Source organism: Achroia grisella, unplaced genomic scaffold (genome assembly GCF_030625045.1).
Source record: "Achroia grisella isolate CSIRO2021 unplaced genomic scaffold, CSIRO_AGI_Agris_v1 utg676, whole genome shotgun sequence".
Classification (NCBI taxonomy): domain Eukaryota; kingdom Metazoa; phylum Arthropoda; class Insecta; order Lepidoptera; family Pyralidae; genus Achroia; species Achroia grisella.
Genome location: NW_026712992.1, coordinates 1,772,390 through 1,798,282, shown reverse-complemented (window position 1 = coordinate 1,798,282; position 25,893 = coordinate 1,772,390). Strand labels below are relative to the sequence as shown.

The window sequence follows — 25,893 nt, the reverse complement described above, 5'->3', positions numbered from 1 at the left end:
GTTATGAATGATATGGTGATAAAAAGCTAAATTCAATGTTCGAATGACGAAATAATTACGATATCTGTTGGTGTATATCTCTTTTATGTAATGGGAATGATAAACAATCTGATGGTAACTGGTAAGTGGTAAGCGTCGCCTATATACATAAATAGCACTACTGAAATCATAAAACACATGCATTCAGAGCATGATTATCGCTTATACATGTAAATAAACAGCATAGATATTATATTAAGGCTGGGATGCGCACGTAGCATGCAACACCCCAGGTGTTACAAGCATCCATAGGTAATAATCATTTGCTATCAGATGGGCCGTATGCCTGTTTGCCACCATCGTAGTAAAATACGTAATTATATGATGACCGTGATAGAACTCATGCTTTGCCATTCCAGATGGCTAAGATGTCATGTTTCTTATCCTATATTTATACTACATAATAGCACCCAACAAACTAAACTTAGCATAGATCGCAGGTTTTTAAGCGACTAAAATAGGTGAGACTACGATGCCCACGCAAACCATTTTTTGCGATCTTCCTCTAGTAGGTACTTATTAATATCAGGCAAATGTTTCTTAGAAAAAAGTTCTGACAAACTATAAAAATTTTCTTTCTAAAACAGGTTCTAGTTCCAGAAATAGAAATATGTGAATGTTTCATAAGAATACAGAGACATTACAGAATATACAGTCGCGAGTTAATTGGAAAAAGTTCGTCCTAAATTGACTTAACTGAGAATCGGTCACGAAATCTATTTGCCGTCGATATTTTATTGATGGAATATTCTACTCCATTGTTCTGTACCTACTCTTATAGTCATTACTGGCAATTTAAAAAAAGCGCAGTATTACATTTTTTAAAACTATTAGTATTACTACTATTAGTGCTAGATAAAGTCGGATTGTTTTGTAGTCACATTGGTGGCAAATAATTATACGGTACATCTGTAATAACAACCTGTTGCCTGTCTAGAGAATATCAATATTATCGTAGTCCGCCTTTTGATAGACAACCTAAATGAACATATATGCGAATATAAAACGATCACAGATATGATCTAATCTAAAAGATAAACAAGATGAAAAAGGATGTACACTGACTTTAGTATGTGTATTGATTAAAATAAAGTTTCATGGCATCTATTTTTGATACAAAAGATAAACACATTTCATTACGATCCTTGCAACTACTAGTACACGAAAGGGTAAAGAAACAGATAGATACAGTTTCGCTTTCTTAATATTAATAAGTATTGTTACATAATTACTACAGTTTACTAGCGATTTCGCCCGCCTTAATGTTGATTATTTCAAATATTAGTTATAAAGAATAATGCTACAAAATTTTAAACATCGAAAGTTACGAAAATTTTGTTCTGGAAATGATTAAAGCTTCTAATAATTTACAGAATTCCAGCTATCTCTATACTGAAATTAATTATATACGATTTAATAGGTTAGGCATGAAAGCGTAATAAACAAACTCATTTTCTTCATTCATAACATTAGCTAGCATACCCAAAATATTTCCCCATAATATAATGTAGTAATATAGGTCTTTACATTAATTAACTTACATAAATGTATTAATAATATATAAGGACTAGAATTATTGTAAACATTCGTGTTTTGGCTCGAAAACCTGGTAGGTAAAACGGCCTACACACAACGCTGAAATCAGAGGAAATATTGAATCAGATTCGACAGCCTCGGTGCCTAGCGGTTTAGTACACCGCTTTGCTTCCGATGGTCGCTGGTTCCATTCCTCGCATAGTACAAACATTTATATTCTAGAGTATGATTGTTTCTATCGGTCAAAGTATTTTCTACGTATGTCATGCATGTATTTAAAAAAATCTAGGTATTTAAATCTGTTGTCTGGTATCCATAACTCAAGCTCTGCTTACCACGGGACTAGATAGTGCTACGTTAATTGTCATGAGATATTTATTTATAATAGTAGTAAGGATATGAAATGGTCGACGCGCATAGTATTAGAAATTGGTCCTGTTTTCGCTACACACAAGGCGATTCAGGGAGCTCCCCACTCTTGTTCCGATGTTACCTTTTTATTTAATTCGTGTAGTTTAATAGACTATTTCGTCTGAAGGCAAAACTACATTACAGTATAACAGTAATATAATCAGAATTCACATTGTTATATAAAGTATGTGCTTTGTCTAGGAAATAACTCGTAGAAAAACCATTGCGATCCCTACAACCCACGACATCGAGCCTTTATACAGTTTATTTAATTTTCCATTCTGAATACTGATTTCATATATTTCTACGAAACCTTTCCTTGAATAAATTCCAATATATACTATAGAACAATACTTATGTATTTTTATTATTAATTTATATTTTTAGGTACAATTGTAGGTCGTATTTCTTTTTATTTATAAGTTAAGTTAAATTTTAATCGATACCAGAAAATCTCTACTTGAAAACAACCAAATTAAAACGATGAGGAAAAAGCTTTTACTTTCTTTAGTTGATATCCGTATATGTTTGATTGAGATTCCAACTAAGGGCGAAATATTGACATGACATATTATTATGAAGAGTTACTACGCCGGTTACCGTAACACCGACAGTTAACAACGCCTCTGATTACTCTATCTGGGATAACATTCGTGACGGTATATTATTATTATTTTATTTATAATATCTAGTATAATAAAATGCATTTATTTTTTCAGATTGGTTGGCGGACAACCAACGCGTGGCTGGCAGGAAATCTCGCATGTAAATTTTTTCTGGTGCTACGAGCATTTGGACTGTATTTATCGTCTAACGTGTTGGTCTGCATATCTGTAGATAGGTAAGAGAAAACTTACAATGTTTTTTTTAACTAGTTGACCCGCGCGGCTTCTTGTGCCACTTTTTCTCCGTTATTGCAACATTTTTCAGCATTTTGCAGTTCCGATTCTATTGGTGCGATGTTACATAGTCTTCCTGAGCTATCCAGTATTAAAATTTCTTCCAAATTGGTTCAGTAGTTATTAGCTCTAACCTTATAAACTTTATCTTTTTGTAATATTACTGGTATAGATGATGGAAATGAAAATATATTTTCTTTTATGTACTATGCATTTTTTATATAACTGGTTAAATTAACGCTTTATATAATGAAAACCGTTAGCTACATACATGAATATCACCAGGGATATCTTGTTGTTATGTACGCCTTGTCATTCCTGACAGACTGATTGACTGTCTGACCATGTTATTGTTGTAGAAATATGTAGTCAATTTATAAAGGGATAAATATTTTAATAGTAGTTGTAAAGACAGTGAAGTGACATAATATATATATATATATAATTTTGTTTTATAGGACTTTCTCAACAGTTATGTTTTCTTATCTTGTATTTTATTGACATATCTGATCGTTGAAACCATAACACAGCTTTCAAAACATGATTGACGATCGAAATAGGTCAGGCAGATGTACCTACGTTCGCTAATACAAGGTATATATGTCTATATATCAATGATTACATACATATCTATACATATAAATAACATTGTAGTGTCTGTTTGTAATATTGAAATAACCGTTTTTTACTACATGCCTATGAATATAAATACGGTACATTTCACCAAAATAACATTTTTTACAATTTTTGTTTGTCTGTTTGTTCCGGCTAATCTCTGAAATAGCTGGACCAATTTTGACGGGACTTTTATTGGCAGGTAGATGATATAATAAGGAGTTATTTAGGCTACTTTTATTTTAGAAAAATAAAGTTTAATTCCTTGCGGACGGAGTCGCGGGTACAGCTCCTAAAAAAATATATAATAATACTGACTACTAGTACCTTTGATATTTGTCTATCTCTCTAAGGTTCAATATCTCAATTCGATATGTTTACGGTTGTAACTGTAGATATACGTTATGTAGGTAAGTACCTAATTGAATCCAAGTTTATTTGATTCAGTGACAGCAAGAAATTGTGATCACTGACATAAATGGATATGAATGATGTAAGTAACTATATGCTTCAATATATACGAAAATAAATAGTGTCATATTTTTTCTACTTACTCCAATATTACTGATAGTAAACACTCTTTCGTACCAAACTTACGAAACTATCACCTGTAATGTTGTCATAAGATTTCGGAACTTTCTTTGACATATATTTTATGTAGAAACTTTTGATTCTATACTTAGCTCGAGTATACTCTTTCTATAAATATATCATTAAATAACCGCAGTTTTCAACCTCACTGATTATGTTAGTATAGGACTTAGTTACGCTTTTAGGGAAGTAAAGAATCCATTTCGATTTGGGTTACGTAGCAATTGTTTGTTTTATTCAACAGCTCAAGTACATTCACTCAATATAAATTGGAGTCATTACAAATGATTTTTTAAAAATAATTAAATACGACGTTGTTGAGATTTTATTAAAGTATATTTTTAAAGCCAGCCTACAACATTGTACCAAGTTTAATGCAGTTTAGGTAAATAAATTGTTATTATTGTTGTAAAGTAATTCATTGTCAAGATAATGTATTTTTAAGTAATAGGAATAGCAGGTTATCTGACGGTAAGCGGTAAGTTGTCTTGGTACAGTGGTATGTGTCATGAAATGAATTATATGTATTTACATCTCCGCATCACATGCCAATAATGAGTCTGGAAACAAAATATTAACAATAATAAAAAATAAAATAAACAATGTGATTAACAAAATTGGAAACGTGTGTGCGCCGCAGTAATAAAAATTGTCATAACTCGGTTTATTGTTTCGCCCTCGAACGTGTAATATGCTGATAAAAACCTGATATTCTGCCATTATCGAAACCTCACAATTATAAGCATGTCTAATAATAAAAAAGGTAGACTTTGAAAAGAGTCGCCTGCATTCTTATCTCAGTTTAACATTTTCAACCACTAATCAAATTGCTTTGTAAGCTGTGTTTTGATTGTAAAGTGAAAAGTAGTGATATTAATTAAGTAGATAATGAGGAGGCATGAGATCTTAGTCCTCCAGAATAGCAAGGCATGAGTAGTATTACGAGCGTCTTTTGATAACGTGAAGTCTATGATTCTGTTCATGTATACAGAACAGGTATAGGTGATAATATTTCTCTGTATCCATGTGTATTAGGTTTTTGTGATATAACAATAAATAAATAAATAATAAACCGCAATATAGTATCACGACTCGTATCCCAAGGGGATAGTTATAGGCACTGTCAATTGTTGACGTCATGGTGAACGCAACACTTCACATGCCAATATCTCGTTAGTAACATTACAAGCCAATGCTGATGGCGACCCTGCCGGTGCCGTTTACCGGATTATTTTCAATGGAGAGCCAGTCAGAATTATTTTGACACTAAAGGTTTTTTATACATCTCCGGTACATCAGCAGTCAGATTGAAGTCGTAAGTTTAGTTTTTTGACATTAGTCGATGTAGTAAACCATATTATACCTCTCTTTTATAAACAATGTAGTTATATATGAACTTAATATAGTGCGAGAATGTAAAGTTACTAAGCTCGTCCCTCAGTGTCAGATTAAAACTTTATAAGCTTACGTAACTATTGAGATTGCATGCATATCTCAATTGCGAATCCTTGAGTGAGAGATCTGTTCTAGCCTTGAGGCTAAATTCAAATTCAAATTCAAAAATCATTTATTCATGTAGGACATTTTAGCCGTCAAATTTTTACATTCTTATTTTATTTTTTTTCCTACCGGTATTTTACCCCTGTCACATATCTGAGTTCTTATAGAATAAATAAATAAATGTTTCCATGTCCTTATTTTCGTAGGCAGTAGACAGCCTAAGGCCTTAACTGAAGAATAATCTTAACAGCATCACAAATCATTTGTAAGTAGTATTGTGGAGTTAATTTATAATTCTTGAAACTTTCTTACCATAAATTTGTCTATTCAGGTAAAATGATAAATTGCTATGAAACTTTCTGACCTATTTAAAGCCATTATTTCATGTTCATATTATTATATGTAACTTTAGTGCACAAAATACAAAAGATAAAAGTTTATTTGGCGGGTCTTAATATGCGATTCATATCAAATGAATGAATATCAAAACTAATGTCAGTTTTACTAAGTCGGTTTATTGAGTCGATTTTGATGATTATTTGTGGGGAAATTACAGTTATGTATATAATTAGGAATTATCTGACAGAATATTAATTATTAATTTCATATTATAATAAAATCGTTATATACGATAATTTTGTAAATTTATTCGTAAAAATTATCTATTATTGGAATTGATTTTTATAGACAGAATATTAACCCTATTTTTAGAACATTAATACCGTATGACAGACTCTTGCCAATACGAGAAACTTTGTCAATTTAAATTTCCGACCAACTTTTTGGTGGGAAACACCGATAACAAACTAAAGTAATCAGAGAGATGCAAACTAAAGCTATAGTTCAGTGTGCCAAATGTGTTAAATGTAACTCGGCAAGTTGAGAACATATGAACTAACATTTCAGTTCTGTATATGCAATGCATTTGACCATAGTTATCAGTAGCATGCTCTGTCTATACATTTGCTGATTGATCAGATCGATTTGTTTAATTCAGACAAATTGGAAGACTTGACTTGTTGGTTTAATCAAGCCAGTATAAGTATTTTTATGTATGCATTATTTTTGTGCCTATGTATACGACCATTTGCATATGCAGGTTCGATTTCGATCAGATATATCTGTCAATGTGATATTAAACTGTGTCATTCGTGCATCTATGAACTATTTACATACATAATTTTTATAATTATTTTTTATTTTTATATATATGACGACTTCGTTGGTCTTGCGATATAGTACTTCTTCTGGTGGTCGCATGTTCGCATCCTCGCACGTTATAAATATTTGTATTTATGAGTATGATTGTTTGTATCACTCTGGTTGTTTTATATATGTATGTATCTAGTAAGTACACTAAAAATATATTAATATACATATATCTGTGTATGGATTTAAAAAAAAATCAAATGTTTAATTTTTCCAGAATGGCAACGATTGTTTTTGATATCCGTGGTATTGTCTAGCTATATAGGCGACGGTTGTTGTCAAAAAAGTATGATTTTCAATAGACTGATACTTTTATAAATATTAACAACATTATATGACTCGTCTTACATTGACAACCTTCAAAGGATTTATAGTTGAGCACATTAATCTTCTAAATGAGGCCAGACTCCCGACCGGGCTCATTTAGGCGACGAACTTTTGTAAAAGGGCTCTAGGGGGTCTACTATGAAGTGACAAATCTAAAGTTTCGACTGAAATTTCTGACGCTTGCTGATAAGAATTTCATTAAATTCACTAGATGTGAACGGCTTTTTCTGATCGAATGGATAGTATTACATTTAATGGTTATTATGTTAATAAATAAGTAAAGGGAAATATGATAGATTTTTTATATATTTTCTTTATTTTATTGGATTTATAAATGTTGAACTATTGGGAAACATAATGCTATAATGCTTTTGGCAAAAAAATATTGGGTAATAGAGCAACAAAAATATAGTAAATATATCATTTACTCAATTTGATTTGTCCTATTAAACTTACCTCTAATCTTTGTCATGACGTTTGTTTTTTTGTTAAGTCTCTGAAAAATAAGAAAAAGAAAAACCTGTTGTTGCCGATGGCAACCTTTTTGATAGTTTTTATGTTTTTTATATACATTTGAATTTTATATTTTGAAGTTTTGTTTTTATATACCGTTTGTTTTGTTATGCCATATTGATTGTTCTTTATATTTTTGTCACTTATTTTCATTTTAAACCAGCCTTAATACAGTCCTTCCGTAACACCTGTCAATGGCATTCTCTAAAAATATACTGTTGATTTTATGTATTAGATTGTAAGTAATTCGTAACTACATACATACGCTTTGTCTCTAATCTGGTGCTGGTGGACAGCCAGAGTAAAAGTTAGTAAAAAGTCGTCGCCGTGAGGACCTCAATGTCACTTATTTCAGGCGTCAACTAGCTAGCTTTGTAATCGGAGTTTCGAATGCAGGATGATATTAGGTCGTTAAAAAAACGTTTTAAGCAACTGATATGACATCTTAATCCTCCGAAATAGCAAGGTCTGAGTAGTATCATGGGCGTCACATGATGTCGCGATGTATGTGGTGTGCTGTTCATTCATACTATCACACGGACCAGTCAGCTCGTTTGCCTTTTACAAAAAAAAGGTTCTTATTTATCCAGTGGCCGCGCAATTTCATTAACAATATGAAATCAAGACACAGAAAAAATAAGGTCTTAGTCATTTTGAATCCAAAAGTACTTAGTAATATGTATGGAAATCGTTTGCCCCGTTTACCAAAACAGCAACATCTTCAATTATTTATGTTTCTTGCTACATACTCATGTACATGTTTATTTTAATATATTACTAGGAATTACCTTCCACACGTTCCAATGTATAGTTAATTAACAAGATTGTCTATTATTTAATTTGATTGAAATCGTAATACGCTACACGAGGACGAATTTTCGGCAAATCTACAAGTGCTTTAGCGTCGGATACAATTATGTCATCTTATAGTCTACTTAAATAAATTAGTTGTAATATTATGACTGTCAATATAAATTTGTTTATTTGTTACTGTCTGAAAGAGTGTATACTTCTCGTAAGTGTATACATAGAGAAACATAATATAGTTGATCCAAGTTCGATGTTCCATATTTCAAATTCTTAAAATCATTAAAAAAAAATACTAACAGCTATTCGCGAAGAAGGTACATACATTGAATTAAGAAATTGGTATACAAATATCTAGAATCTGGGGTGAAGAAGGTCGTAACCTTCTTCTATTTATACCTTTCGAATTTAGTGCAAAATGTGTTGCTATACATTTTTTACTAACTTTATTTATATTTTATGTCAATATATGTTATTAATTTGTACCGGATACGGATGTAATAAAAAATATACTCTCTCTGTTCCAGTTCTCCCTTATATAAAAGATTTTGTTCTACGTATCATATGTATTCATAAATTAAATAAAAAACCTCTACGTGTATTAAACTGCGTCTTAATAACTGCCAACAATAATAATACCTATAAAAAAGTTTATCCTAACTAATTATTAATGCACGTACAAAAATTAAATCAGTTGAAATTTAGAATATTGGTTTACTTTATAATAAAAGAGATTTTGTAAGTTTGAACTTAAGCTGTCAAGTACGCCTATATTGCCTCGGGCAATACCTAGTAATTTAATTCTTGATACATTGTTTAGAAAATAAAGTAGGATGCATAACTGCTTCACAACATAGGTCGTAAAAATCGTAATAATAAACATAATATATAATAATATAACCTAATATAATTCACGCAACATCATCTAATTCCAAGTTAATCAAAACTTGTGTTGGGTACTTAACAACTGACAGAGATACCTAAGTATATTTTTAAAACACATATAATTATAGTCACGAACATTTTTACATACACATAATATGAGGAACATAAACCGATAGATCACCGACGCCCTCATGTAAATTTGAACAATTAGTTTAATATCAGTGAATAATTATATACAAAAATTTTTAGACTGTTACTATTTCTATATTTTAACTCTGAAATTATCGAAGAAAAATCCAAAAGAATTGCAATAGTTGTATAGAAACGCTCTAGAAAGGAAACAATATTTTCTTTTCTTGGAAATTCCACGAATTGTCAATTCGTGTGAATTCACGTGTTTATATATATTTTCCGTGAGAATTGAATCCCAATCACTTTGGTTTACTACGATATAACATATTGAGCTGGAGCTCAAGTTTATCAGCTTACCAGAAACTAGCGAATATAATGATTGACAAATAGCCGTGCTCTGTTTTACTCTCAGTTACTCAGATGGGCCGTATGCTTGTTTGCTATTCCAATTAAATGGAAAAAAGTATTTAGTCTGATTTTTGGAATTTGTTACTAACGAATTCATCTACTTTTTATGTTTAAGCTGGATAAATATATCTACATATTAAGTTAGATAATATTGTATGTTCAACCTAGTGATACAATCTCTCTTCACCTCAAACTTAAGATAAATTCAACCGTTTAGTCACAAAAAGGTAACAAACAGACAGGCGACAGACATTGATAGACGGGTAGACACTGTTTTCATTTATAATATTAGTACGGATTGTGATCTAGAAAGTACAAAGATATTTTCAAACCCTACTGTTACTAGAGATTGACGCGTTCGAAAAAACAAATCCTTCAACTTTATACTTTAGTACAGATTTCCTAAACATTTGGTAGTCTAATATATCTCCTATGCACGACAAAACACTGGCACAAATGCTAGAAACTTCTGTCGCTCCCACTGACAGTGAAAAGGGAAAAGATCTTATTAAATAAGTGAATATTGGGAGTTTGACGTTGTCGGTAACGTTTTTAGCTTCATTTATTTATCACGACAGGATTTAACAAAGCGTATGTTTCGGCGACACATTGTGTCAGAAACAGCTACCTCTTGTTCGAACTTTTACATTTGGATGATGACGTACCAAAGTCCACTTCGTTGATGTCATATCCATGTCGTACCTTAGGCACATCTTAACAGCATCGTAATAAGAAAATAAAAAGGTATGCCGAAAATAATATTTCATTAATTCATAAACTACTCATTTTAAATAAAGACCTACATATAGTAAAAGTACTTAGAGAATCTGCAGATTTTGCTAAAACTGAAGAGGAAACGTTACTACACATTCTTTGTGGTTGTAGCCCACTCATGTATTAACGTCATATCTCTCTTGGAAAGTTTACACTCTATCCTGAGAAGATAAAAACCATCGCTCCTAAGAATATCCTTCAATTCTTGTCCTTGACGGGTACTAGGTAACGAACTAGGTAGCGAACTCTGAAAAAGGGCGAGCACAATAGATCTATGTAAATCGCACTGCTACAGGACCAAGCACTTGACAATAGCCCAAACCCACAATAAAAAAAAAACCGGTAAAAATAATAACGTAGATTTTAAAAATATTAACAATGCCTTTATTATTGTTTTATTACAAATATATTATAACGAAGTTGTTATTTTCTTTCTTATACAACTTTATTTGTCGACGATCGTTTTTTTATCATTAACTTATTTAATAAATATCTAGGTAAAATCGAGTATACATTCTTTGTTATTATTTTCGAACTGACTTCGAAGTTCTAGTACATATAATTCTATATAATATCGTGATTTTATATTATTCTGTCGAATCGATACGGTTTATCGGCCTGATATTTTACTTCTCATTTTCGATAATATTTAAAAGCAAGGTCGTTTTTATGTGAGAATTTTAAAATATCCTCTTTTCTTCTCACTTTTTAAAATTTAAATTTAACCGACCGACCGACATTTTGCAACTTGTCTATCAGGCTAGTCCATCGACATATTCGCTTGATGTTTTCCAAATATAAGCAGTTGAAGTATTTGGCCGAAATTGGAATTTCACCAACAAACGTTTGAAGTGTCAAAGAGGGGCGTTAGTATGGTAGTTGTGTAAATCCGTATAAATCTAGGATCTTATTGGGATAAGGTTCGGAATATATTTTTAGGTTACCTCGCCGGAATTTAGTTCCGATCGTTCGATATTAGAGACGCTCATTATAAATCTTCTCTGTGCAATTACAAATAATATGTTTTAGCTCTTTCCATAAATACTTTTTCTAAGTACACCTCTAGTGAGGTAGACTTTGTACAAAGTTTTTTTTTCACACATGTAACACCTGCAAATTATGTTCCGGTAGAAATTTGTGTCACACATGTAATACCTGCAAATTATGTTCCGGTAGAAATTTGTGTCACACATGTAACACCTGCAAATTATGTTCCGGTAGAAATTTGTGTCACACATGTAACACCTGCAAATTATGTTCCGGTAGAAATTTGCGATGTAGTGGTGAAATTACAGGGTACAGGAGCATGATTTGATAATATTGATTGATGATTTAATAAATAATACATTGTGATCGTTGAATTTTGATTTTTTTAATGAGTAATTTTTTAGTTTGTATTTTTGCTATAGTCAAATTTTTCCTTGGTTAGTAGAGAACAGTTTCTAACCTAAATGCTATAGTCGTCGTTATTGTGCAAATTTACTGTAAATGTTAATTTATTATAAACAGCAATTGTAATAGTTTATTATTTTTGACAAATAAAGATGATTATTATTCAAACAATTTTTTTTATCATGTCATGCCAGTAAAAATACAATCAAAATATGTTTAAGATTGAATACCGCAGAGACTTGTCTGTGTATAAATAAATTTAGAAACCAATCACGAGATTATGAATCGATCAATCGTAGGTATTATCCTTACGTTCTATAAATAGCCACACAAAATAATGTTTGATAAATGTAGTGATCGTTTAATGCTTTAAAAAAGCAATACTTTGTATTGATTTTTTATACTATCAGTAAGTACATACAATAATTTAAGTAGCTCTACTAATAATGGTCCTTTCTTTCGAAGGAAATTTGAATTCGCAATTAGAATATGTATTCTAAAAATGGTATTCCATTATTTTTAAGTACTAGAAATCCTAGTTATTCAAAGAAAAATTGATAAACATTTATATCAGTATCAACCTCTCGAATTAGTTGATTGATATATGATATGAATAGATTGATACCATCTGACGTCGAAAAATTCGTTTTCGTCAATTCAAATAGTGTTCACTTTCTGTTAAACACTTTCATCTCTTTTCATTAAATCATTGCTACAGTTTGTAGGAAATGGATAAAAACAATCTGTTTTTATCCATTTTTGATGGATAAAAACAGATTGTTTATGGTTTGCGGTGTTTAATTGTGAAAAATATGTTGTTACACTTAGATCTACTACTATATATAAATGTAGTTTCGGTAAATACTAATAACAATTCTTAGTAAACCTAAATAAAGACTTTACTAGATTTGCAGTAAATCATTCAGAAATTCGAGTAGGTAATTGTTTTAACTTCTTATTATAAAATTTATTTACGAATTTCCATAAGATGAGCACCTCTTAATTGGCTTCTTATTAGCAATATTATTGAAAAAAAGGTTAAGTACTTCGCAACACATTCTTTTCACAGATCAGATGATAACATATATGTATGTTATTAAGTGCTTTTAATATACATTATAATGAGATTACAGCTACAACACGTGTATCATTAAAAGCGGCTTAGTAAGTTACGAAAAATAATACGTACTTTAAAAAATAATTACCTACTTTTAATATGAAAAACATTTAGAACGATCCACTCGATTTTATTACCAAGTATAAGTTCACAATTAGCTTATTTTCTGCGTATATTACAATCTATTTTGTAATGAAAATACGTATTTTTTTGTACATAGGAAAACAAGCGGACGAATGTAATTTTACATCAGATATGTTTTTTTCATCGATATCGAAATTTGGTGACCTTATGCTAAGTGGAAAAAGACGCTTACAAACATATGTAGCATTACGGATGTCACGTCAAAACTTAACATCATGGGTTTCCATTTCGGAGGACTAAGATATCATAACCTGCAATTTCACTGCCATATCTCACCATTCAACTGAAACAGCGTACAATGCTAGGCGATTGAAATAGGTGAGACAGACGTAGACAAATTAGTATACGCTAGAAGTAGCGTTTTTAGGTTTGTACTAAATCGTCTAAGTATCGTTAGATTAAACATGTATATTCAGCACGGAAGGAACGAGTCATATTATCACGTTAGTGTAGTCAGAATGGTCATATATCTCTATATATAGTAGACAGGCATAGTCAACTGATTTATTTTTAATACATATTTTTTTTTCTTAGAAAACTGTGATAAATGTCATTGGTAATACATTTGTATATATACAACCTTGTCACCTGTATTGTCTATATAATGTTGTATTACAGTTTGTCAGTTCTAATAAATTAAAAAAATATATCGCAAATACTTAATTCGGACCTGGCAATTGAACTTTATCCCATTTTTTAAATTAATTAGGCAGTTATGTTGTCCATTACAGTGCAGTGTGGCAGCGCAGGGCATGACTTAAAATTTACTGTTTAAGTTTATTAGTTACCAGTGTTATACATTATTGGAGAGTTAGTAAGAAATGTAATATAAAATTGAATTGAAAATCTATTTCTGAAGTTTTTAATGTCGGTCGGATTTGATCTCACAATCGTTTTAAACTAAAACTAGGTCACGATTTTCTCAAGGCTGCTGTAAGGAAATTGTTACAACACTTACCTTTATTGCATTTAGTAAATCAAATTTAAACCCACTCGAAGCCAACTTTGACTTCTAATATAGAGCTGATTAATATTCAGGGGTACAAATTCATTACCACTAATGAATTAATAATATTCACGAAATAAATTCTATTAACGTAGACCCAATAGATCTTGAGATGTGCACTTGAGAATATTAAATCTATGTAGTTATAAATATTGTCGACTTCCTTGGTTTAGCGGTTTAGTACATCGCGTTACATCCGATGGTCGCGGGTTCGATTCTAGCACGACACTTACATTTGTATTCATAAGTATGATGGTTTTTTTATTCCTATTTGGCCTATCTCCCCACCGCTGTTTACAAGGGTGGGCCGTCGTCTAGCTAGGGTCTTATGCTAGGGGTATAGTCCAAATAAGTACACTTAGGCCCGGATGTTAATTTCCATGTTTTTTACCTTTCCAAATTAAGTATGATGGTTAGTATCGGTCAGGTTGGGTATTTTTTTTATGTATGATAATGATATGATTCATTCGCCTATGTTAACGATGTACTCTGGCGGGATAACGATAGGTATAACAAATGGGGGATCATAAGATGAAAATGAGGACAGGTCAGGTAGCCCAAAACGTCTTAACCGTATTGAATGCGACTTCCACTAATGTTTAGTGTTAGTTTTACATACAATTTTACAAACTACATAGTCATACAAGTAGGAAGTCGCGGGCTCAGCTAGTGTAATATCTTGATTAATTTAACGCAGTAGTATAAAATAAAGTTGGTGACTTCTAATTAAAATATTCTGCAGTGGTGGAGATAGGAGTATACTATTAGATGCTGCGTTGTTAGCGGCTTTGAAAAATATAAAAGCGTTACATTGAATGCGTATTAGTACCAAGGATGATTCGTTTCACATGAAAAACTTGAAGGCAAATTAAAAGTTTAGAAAATTTAAATTAAAATATACGTATCATATACGCGGCTTTGAGTGCTTTTTTTAAATGTCAACTGTTTTGACGATTGACCTTTTCTTGGCGAGACTTGGCGGATACAAATGAAAGACGTTTCGACTTTTAAAATATGGGAATGACCTGTGTGTATAGTATTGATTAGATATGATTTAAGTAGGAGTATGTACGTATTATTGATTGGTTTCATTCCCAGTTTGTAGAAATTAATTAATTCATAATTAGTGCAATAGCACATACTTATATCAATTCTTATAAATTAAATAGAAGTTAGTAGAATTTTTAATGGGATTAAGAAATACTACCTATATTCAACATTACTTAATTTAAGACATTTTAGGACGATATTTATGAATGTAGATTGACATTGGATACTGATTCACCAAAATATTGCCGAAACTTCTGGTGTCTGATAATTAAAGATTATACTTATAACTATTATTAGTAAATTCCTAAAGGAATGCGAAGATGCGAAACTGGTTAATTGTGTCTCAGCAACTGGTATTTGGCAGTTACAATAGTAGTACATAAACAAGAACTCTATTTGCAGATTAGTTATACTTTTGTAAGCAGTATTGAGTTTTTGTAAATATCCAGTAATTAATTTATAAAGCTTGTATCTACTCCAAACTTGGTAATAATTGTCTGGAAACTGATGACTTAACACCAAGGATTTTGGTACTTCGAACTTTTCGCATTGAATTGGACATGTGACCCGAGCAGTTTGTAGGTTTCTTGGGTCAAGTTCAGCTAGTTTCACTTTCACAAGAGTTCTGTTAAAGAAATTTGTATTATGATTTGTTACGGAGCGATAATAGCAACGATATACGAAGACTATTCATTTCTCCTTTCACTTGTGTGTACTTTTCACTTCGAGCGTTTACACCGAACTGGACTGTCCCAATAGTACTGTCATGATCAAATCAGAACTTATACTCGAAATAAACATATTATATCAAACTTCTATAAAACATTAATTTAATATCATAATTATTTAATCTTTAATATTTATTTCAAGTTTAGAAACATAAATTATATTAATAAAGTAAAAATATATTGTGGTAGTTATATCACTCAAACTAGATGGCATTATAGTCACTGAAATCAGATTTAGAAAACTGGTGAACGGTTGTCGTAGACGGTAAAAGATTATATGTTAAATTGTTACCGAGGCAGGATTTGTATGAAGTCGTAAGCGTGATTATTTTTCTCAAACATATTTTATAGTAATCCATATTGACTCCTTGAAATTATAGAATGGCAAAGTATAAGGGATACCTGTGACAATACATGATAATGTGATGTTCATGGTATTGTACCTATGGTATAGGCGATAGTTGCCATTTACCATCAGGTAGACCTTTAGAGGTTTTGCCATTACATTACCTAATAAAAATCACATAAAAAATCTACGTGCTCGTGATTGATTTTATATTCGAATACTCGTAACCTTAGCTGGCCTATTCATGTATATTATACGAAACGTCAGTAATTAGTTTTGAGTGTAACATAGTGTTTCGAGTTGCAATTAGTTTTGAATTCACTAGGTTTTGCATTGTTTACAATAAAACTGATTAATTCAAGTATTTACTGGAGTGAAGCCATTCCATTCAGATCTTTCAATGAATATAGTGACCACCACAGGAAAACTTTGTCGCAGACGGACGCGAATTCTATAAAGTGAAAACAAATTGGATATGCATATATTAAACGGTGGCCTACCTCATACTGAAGAAGAAAGAATTAATTCATTAGATTTCTCTAATCTTTTCTTTTGTACTAATCTTATATCAGGGTCGAAAGAGCTTGGATCAAATCTTAGCTATGGGTTTAATGCACCTATAAAAGAAACGAAAAATTTTGTACCTGAATCTACTAGGTACCAAAAGTACCTAGTGATACTGTTTATTACAATATCGTAAAAATACTTATTACTTTTGGATACAATATAACTTATTAGCATATGAGTAACTAGATATCTATAGTAACCACAAGAAATACAAAGCTCCGACTTGGTACTTCGGTACAGGTACTGTACTCGTTACGTAACATTTATAATATATATATATATATATATATATATATATGTATATATTTAAAATGTTTGAAGGTTTGTCATGTTATTGGCATATCGTACTTCATACATAAGTATAAAAATGTTTTTTTTTCATTTCACACTGCCAGGGGTGTTTATTTATCAAAAAAATGTACTCTACGACCCTGATTGTTAAAATGAATGTCAAAAGTTCGTATTAATTTATAATTCATTGAGATGTCTGGATAAATAATCTAACACAATAAATTATCTTTTGCTATATTTCTAATTTATTTTATAAGCATTATTATTTAGTTAGATAAAATATATTGATATAAATGTATCTTGTTTCAGATTTTTCGCTATACTTTATCCGCTTCGGCTAGCAATCGCCCGAAAGAGGAGTAAAATGATGTTGTCATTTGCTTGGATGATAGCATTATTGTGCAGCTTACCACAGGTAAATTTATGTGCAAAATGCATGATTATACATTAAAGAATCAATGTAGTGTCACTTAGTATACTAAACTAATAATCGTCATATATTAAATGAGTTATGGTCTTACTGTTTTAATGCAAAATATTAAGAAGTCCATGTTTTTCATTAAATATACTTATTAGATAAAAATTTAGTCATAATGATTTTGAGGATTTTTAAAAATTTTCAAGTTACTTCTGTTGTAGCTCGTATGGGATGAAGAGAAACCACTAATTTAGTAGTATTCGTGGATTGATTTATTTGGAATACTTTACAACTTATGTGCGTAAAATCATGTCATTAGTATACTATACAAACAGGTGATACACTTCTATGCAGACTTTGCAGAAAATCATCTTCGTGTATTCAACTTTCAATCTCTGTCTCACATATTTCAGCTTGTTTGTAAGCTGTATTTCGAAAGGGTCAGATTAGGTTGTGAAATTAAAAAATAAGAGGGATCATATTTTAGTCCTTAGGAATGGCACTGCATGATTGGTTTCATTTGGTTCATGGTGCTGTTCGTGTGTGTGATAGTTACTATTTGCCTTCAGGTGAAGCATCGGCATGTTTGTCATTTCAATGTCGTTTAGGATCTGAATGCGCATGTTACACCTATGGTATTTCAATCATTCACCTACGTATTATAAAAATGTCCTCCTCTATAAACGATGTGGAACCCACCTGCAATTCCCTTAGTGCTGAAAGTACTCAGTGGTGACAGTAATCATTCACCGTATACTATAAGCTCCTTTGCTGCCCACTCTGTAATAAAACAGTAATATCGTTCTCATAAATTAGATTTTAAGAGAACGGAATAACTGTTTTTTATAAATAGATTTGTCTTCTATTACCGTAAGTATTTCTCTGTATCTTTCATACTTGAAAAGTACCTTAGTAGGTGTTTAAAGAATCTATGTTGTAATCTTTATATTTATCTAGATTCCCGATTGAATTTCCTTACCTATGTGCCGTTGGTTAGCACCACCTCAAATTTAAAGTAAGCAACCGCATGTAGCCTTTAGAAAATTCTCGCTTAGGGAGATGACATTTTAGAACGAGTTCATAAAATAGGATGAGATTGCATCCAGTAATGGGACCACATTGTGGGATTACTTCAATTTATCTTCTTTGCACCCCAACGTGTACTTGCATGGCTGTTTCAGATTGTGAAATTACTGAATACAAGGCACCTTAATCTTCAGGAATAGAGATACCCTGAATTTCGTAAAGAATAGCACATATTTGTAAATGATAATTATACTGTCTTAATCTATTGTTAACTTGTCTAGTGTTTCTAATTGTAAAAACATTTATATTTACATTTTTCTGTGTAAGTTTCTAATAATATTTTTGTTCATCTATATAATAAGTAGCTATGTTAAGATAAGATCAACAGTGGTATAAATTGTAGATACTACTGTCCTTGCCAAATTAGGATAGTAATCAAGCAGAAAAACAACTTTCTTCTATAACCTTAAAAAATCCATCCAAAGATCTCTCCTATGCCCTGTGTGATTATAATTGTACACATTATAGACAAATTTTATTTACGAGCTCCCGATAATTCGACGCCTTCACGTAATGTGTACAACAGCACAAAGTTAATATCTGAAGCATACAATTTTGTATCTAACTACGTAGATATTCATATGATTATATTTGTAGTGCATTCTTCAGTTTCAGTCTGATAGACCATTGTGTCTTTATGAATGACAGTTTATATTCCTTATCAATACTTACAATATAATTTCATTTGATAATTTTACTTCAATTTGCTCGGAAATTGCTTCGTTATTAAAATAATAAACCAAAGACAATAGGCGCTTTTCGGTACTCAACGAAATAACACGCCAGCAGCCAGCGATTTCAAACACAACAATACTGAAAATTATTAATATTATTTTTTAAATAATTGTTGGAGTCAACGCTTTGGGACTACGCGTGTTAGTCAGATTTTCAAATCAACAATGGTTATTAAAGTTAGTTATTTTTGCCGCTCAATATTTGTACTTGTATTCTGCGGACAAGAGTGTTTTTTGGTAAATTCACTAAGAATTTATCACGATGGTTTCTAGAGGAACCTAGTAGAGGTTAATCTGACATGGTACATTGCTAACATCCCTTTCCTCCTACTAGCGAGATTTAAACTTATGAGTTTGTCGTCATCTTCATAGTCGTGACTTTAAATTACTGATTTCCCGTCGTGGTTTTAGGGTCTAAGGTCGGGATAGTGTATTATACTACAATGCTCTCGAACTACAATAGTTATTGTGCGAATAAATATAACATATTCATAAAATACCACACGAGAGGGATTGTTTGTTAATACAATATACAAGTATGAAAACATATGCAGGAATTCCAGCGGCTCCTATAGAATTGTATGAGGGAAGAATAATTTATTTACCTAGTACTTACGTGACGTACATGTTTAAATACTTATTATGAACAGGGCGAAATTATAATTTTGGGCTTCATTGAATTATTATATTAAAAACATAGTTTGTGAATTAAACCTATTTTTTTTAGATAAAAGAGACTTGTGTATATTATATACTATACCATTGTATAGTTTAAAATTGAATTAAATTTTGTAATATAAAATTAACAAATTTTCACTAAATGCATAAAAATAATTTTTTGAAAATTTTGTCTGTATGTTTGTTTTTATTGCTAATCTCTAAGACGGCATATGATTAAGTTTTACGGGATTTTCACTCACATAACTAATTTTATTTAATAAAAAGACGAACTGTCTTCGCTGACGAAATCGATGGTAACAGCTAGTTAGTATAAGACTAAACGATGTTAAATTCGTAGAGTTATCCTATTTTTAACATATGTCAAAAAAGAGATATTGAATACTTTATCACACGAATATTCAAATTAGAAGGAACAACTGAGAGAAATAAACAAAGAATGGTAAAAAACTACTTTAATTTTACAAAAATATAATACGGACGCGCATATATCTGTTTAAAATTGACTAAAAGTGGCTTATTTTAATTTTCTATACTTCAATAAATATAGTTGATATGGGTAGCTCATTCTTTCTAAGTAAAACATAAGGAAGTTTATTGAAAGAAATGGCGGCATCCGATATCTATATTAATATTAATCATTTCGTAGAATTAAACTGTAATAATTCACATTAGATTATAAGTGAAGAAAAGAGTCACTGAGAGAGACGGAGCAAAGAAAAATATTAACAAAGAAGTCTGTCTATGAAGTTAGCATGTTTGAATAACTTTTTGCTAATATTATTGATTCTATGCTAATCTTGTTAGGATTATCATACCATTCTAATACAATAACGTCCGCACTAGTAAGAGCACACGGGTTTATGTCCATCACAACGGTAGCTTGACTTTTGACTTATTGTAGTTTCATTTCGACTTTTGAATCTTTTCTTCTAGTTTTTGTTTTTTGACGACCTCTATAGTATAACGGTTTACTTAGTCTTACTTCCGATGGTCGTTGGTTTAATTCTCGAACGCTACAGACATTTGTATTTCTAAGTATGATTGTATTAGTATCCTATGTTTTATGGATTAAAATAAACGTATATATATTAAAATTGTACTATTTTTTCTTCCTTATTGTTATTTATATATAAAATTACGATCCCTATTTACCTTGTTCGTGAAATGACCTAAGAATTACTTCACCATTTAATAATAAAATTTATTTAATGAAATCGGTACAAGAAGAAGGTATAAGAAAAAGGTAAAAATTAAGAAAATTCTCAGATTTTTTGGACAATTTCAGGAAATTTACAGACTATTTTATTATATACTGTTTTACTTTCATTTTTAGTTGAATAGTTCGAGTATTCAAACAGTTTGTTTGCTTTAGCTAGTACAAATACCATTTTAAATTTACTTGCTATATTATTATCAACATGTATAATTTCCTTTCTGGACGCTCGTTTGCCAAAGCTATTTACGAAAGGTCTATGGGACAAAACGTGATGTGGTTACGCTGTCATGTTTCGACTCGAAAAAAATGCTACGATTAACTCAAAATAAAAACTATGCAGGCTGAAAAACATTTAAACAATGGCGTGGAGTTGACAGCTTCGGAATTCGGGTGCGATCTAAGGGCTGATGAAAATGGCGGACATTGTTTTTATGTACTTACAATTTGCCCCGATTTTGTACGGGTTCCATATTTGTTTTTTATATGCAATTGACTAGCAAATAAGCTGACTATCCACCTGGTAACAGTTAACCATCGCCTAAATAAAACAGCACTATCTACACCTACTATATTACGCATTCAGGGTGTTAATGCCCTATCAATTCACGGTCAGGATTCTGCAGTGCATCAGGGATGTTCGCGGAGTACCGTGTAGTTTTTAGTGCGGGAAATGTGTGCCAGTACCAACAGCATCCTGAGCATAATTGCGAGCTTTCTGGCCTGTGCGTATACTGTGCAATTTCCGATGGAATTGCACAGCGGTTTTGTTTATTTTATCTGAATTTAATTGTCGTGTAATGTGTGTCTATACTTACTAACATTAACTAAACTATTCAACTAAAATATGGTCAAAACAGCCTGAAGATAAAATAAATTAATACGTTACATGATACCCTACTATTTTGATATATTTTAGTTCTCCGGAAACTAAGATATCATGCCTCTTATCCTGTAATTTCACTACATTATCTCTACAACCCATAAATAAAGCGAATGATGAATGAATTCATGCAAATGACCTTTTGATGATGAAAATTTACTTCGATAAGAAATACATGAAATATTATTTTCTAATAAAATATAACCGCGCGCCTCCATGTGCCCCTAATAATAATGTGATTTTTCATAGGTGTAGGAATTTAAATAAAAATAAAATATTTTCTTATCTCACGACGCAAAAGACTAGGTACTATATTATATATTTGTCTAGATATATGTGGCTTTTTTAAAGCTAAATTAATTAAGATGGTTCCTTGTATACAATTTCTTGTATTGTAATGTTATATATATATAGGTGTAGGAATTTAAATAAAAATAAAATATTTTCTTATCTCACGAGTTATATAATATATGTTTATATATGTAAAGCTAATTAATTAAGATGGTTCTATACAATTTCTTGAAATATATATATAGAGGTGATAAATATTGTGAGCTAGCGAGGGCTTATCTGGGAAAGAGATAAATGTTAATAAAACTGGAACGCGGCTGTGTCTGTACAGTTGTAAATATTTTTGGAAAATTATATATTTTGTAGAAAAATGTAGGCAGTTGGATATTTAGATTTCAGATTACATATCAGAACATGATTTTGTATAATTGTTCCCTGTCAATAGGTACGTGTATTGTGTACTATTTATATGCTGCGTTGAACCTTAGATTCAGAATATCAACCTACATATAATATCTCAGGACAATTCACACAGTGTCATCTAGTCCCAAGCTAAGCAGAGCTTGTGTTGTGGGTACTAGATAAATGATATAAATACATAGATTTTTCGTACGTACGTAAGTACATAACATACATAGAAAATATCCAGATCGACACAAACAATCGTACTAACGAATACAAATACAAATATTTGTACTTTTGTACCATGCGAGGAATTGAACCCCTGACCGTCGGACTAATATTTGTCGGGTCAGCGAATAATAACGGAAACTACTAGTGTTTCTTCTCAACTAGCCAGCCGAATTGGACCGGTAGGATTAGTGATAAAAAACTATGACTTGCATAAATGATCGAAAATATCCCGTCATCATTATTTGCTTCTTCTTAATACCTTTCGAAAGTGTCCTATATTAATAAATAATTGTTGCTTTTGACTTTTTATTTTAAACTATATTGCAATTAGGGTGAGAAATGGCATTGAAATTATAGGGTACAGAAACATGATGTCTTAACTCACCGGATGATATCTGTCGTGCTATTCATGTACATACATATGTATATAGGCTACGGTTGCAGTATACTATCAGGCGGATTGTGAGCTTGTTTGCCGTTCCAGTTACATAAAAAAATCTGTATAAATATGGTTCCAATGCCATTACAGAAAGTTTTGTAATTGGAATCTTAAATTTCGATTATCACTTATCAGTCAACTTATATCGTGTAAACGGATATAAGTGACCATCGTAAGGTTTCATTTTAGTTATTTAGCTGTGAAATCTAAAAGGAGGTCCTTATTATAAAAGTTATTTCTCATTTATTTCTCCCGCGAGATTATGTTCTCGGAAAAAAGTGTCCAACAGCATTCTTTACGGTCCAGGGCGCTCCATCATCTTTCTCATAGAATTTTGTTGAAACATTTTCATTATGTTTATACCCTGTATTTACCGTTTGCAAAATAAAAGCAAACATTATTTGTACTTTCATATATATCTACGGCCTATTTTTTTAATTTTACTTGTGAAATAAATACAAACTGCGTTATATAATAACAAGGAAAGTAAATCTCATTTGTATTATGGATAGGCAACTGATACACATAAGTATGTCTGTCAGTTGTCTAGTATCCATGTTTTTTTCTATGTTTATTACTCATATATTTTAAAATTAAATTCGGTACTTATATTTTCTAAAACAATGAGTAGAAAACAAATAAAGAAACATCCAGATTGATACAAACAGACATTGTTATGTAGACTCTATATTATGGGGGATCGAAATGAGACAATAAGAGAATATCTCTCTTTCTCTGTATATAGAGAAACAGAGAATAAATCATCAAAATCAAAATCATGCAAAACTAAATTATACACATAAACCACAAAGAAATAGTAAACTAGGATCTCTCCAGTCAATAGTTATATGAGTCTAGTGATTAACAAAATATTAAAAAAAAAAATTCTTTGTTATTTTACCATATAGTTAAAACTTTTTTTAATATAGAGTAGGCAATCAAAAAGGTGATGATGAAACAAATAAATTCTATTACTCTATATTAGTAACGTTTATTTATACAAAAAGCTGAAAACTTATGAAATCGAAACGTGGAAATACCAAACTTTGGTGATTTGCTAAAGCGTTTATTTCATTATTTTTTTTTATTTCCGTAACTTGAGATTAAAATATTTTTGGGAATATCACAAAATTAAATCAAAGAGATACTTGTGTATAATCTAAGTACTTATCCAATTTATGAAAGTTTTAATATTCGTGAGAGATCGGTGCTTAATAATAATTAATTATTCTACGTAAAAATATATCTCGGTTAGCGACCTACCTATAAATAGTTCATTAAAAAGTTATATATCTACTTAGGTATGTAGTATTTAAATGATATTCTATAATTTTTTTAAAAATTTACTAACTGCATGTCGTTATATATTTTTATTGGACGTACATAATTTCTATTATTCACTAAAGTGAACTGAATACCCTGATGCTGACCTGGGAAACAAATTTGCATAAATTCTCCTTTATTTTTAATTATAAGCTCATTGGCTTTAAATTTGTAATGAAAGATATTGGGGTCGCTCATCCATCATAGTAAAAAATATTGAGTATCCTGTATTTCAAGTTAAAGCAAAAAATACACAATTATAGCATTTCATAAAAGTCGTTTGAGAGTTTCAGAGATTAGGTTAAAGCAGGTTACATATAATACTAAAATCAGTGGCAACAACATAGAAGGACATGAATAAAATTAAATTAAGTACAAAAGGCGGTCTTAACACTGATGCGATCTCTTCCAGACAATCTTGGAAAGTGTATTTACAAAAAAAATATAGTTGGCGCATTAGTGAAAATAGCTTAGGAAAGTAACATGAAAATTAATCAAATAAACTGATACGTATAAATACTCGGACATTTTTTAATACATACATAATATACATAGAAAACATGATATGATTGTTTGTATCAGTCTGGAGACTGATACAAACAATCATATCATGAATAAAAATGTTTGCGTCGTGCGAGAAATCGAACCCACAACCATCGGAAGTAAAGCGGTGTGCTAAACCGCTAGACCACCGAGGGCGTCCAATTATATTAAATGTATTTAAATATAGATCATTTTTATTTATTCTATTAGTATAGAAAATCATTTATTCACATAAACTTAATTTATGCACTTTTGAATAGTCGGAAAGCTGTCATCACAAGAAGAACGAACAAGAAACTTGCGTGTTGCTCTTTTAAATAATCATTGTAATTTTACATTTCCAATTCGAAACGTGCCAATAC

At 31.0% G+C, this 25,893-nt stretch overlaps 1 protein-coding gene across 1 annotated transcript in view; it reads left to right on the top strand.

Annotated features, from left to right (window-relative positions):
- LOC131850023 (adipokinetic hormone/corazonin-related peptide receptor variant I-like) overlaps positions 1-25,893 on the top strand; it is a 78,068-nt gene that overhangs the window by 22,987 nt on the left and 29,188 nt on the right. Inside the window, exons 2-3 of the mRNA XM_059200169.1 lie at positions 2,706-2,827; positions 17,597-17,702. Of these exons, the coding sequence (XP_059056152.1) occupies positions 2,706-2,827; positions 17,597-17,702 (228 nt within the window). The remainder of the gene's footprint in view (positions 1-2,705; positions 2,828-17,596; positions 17,703-25,893) is intronic.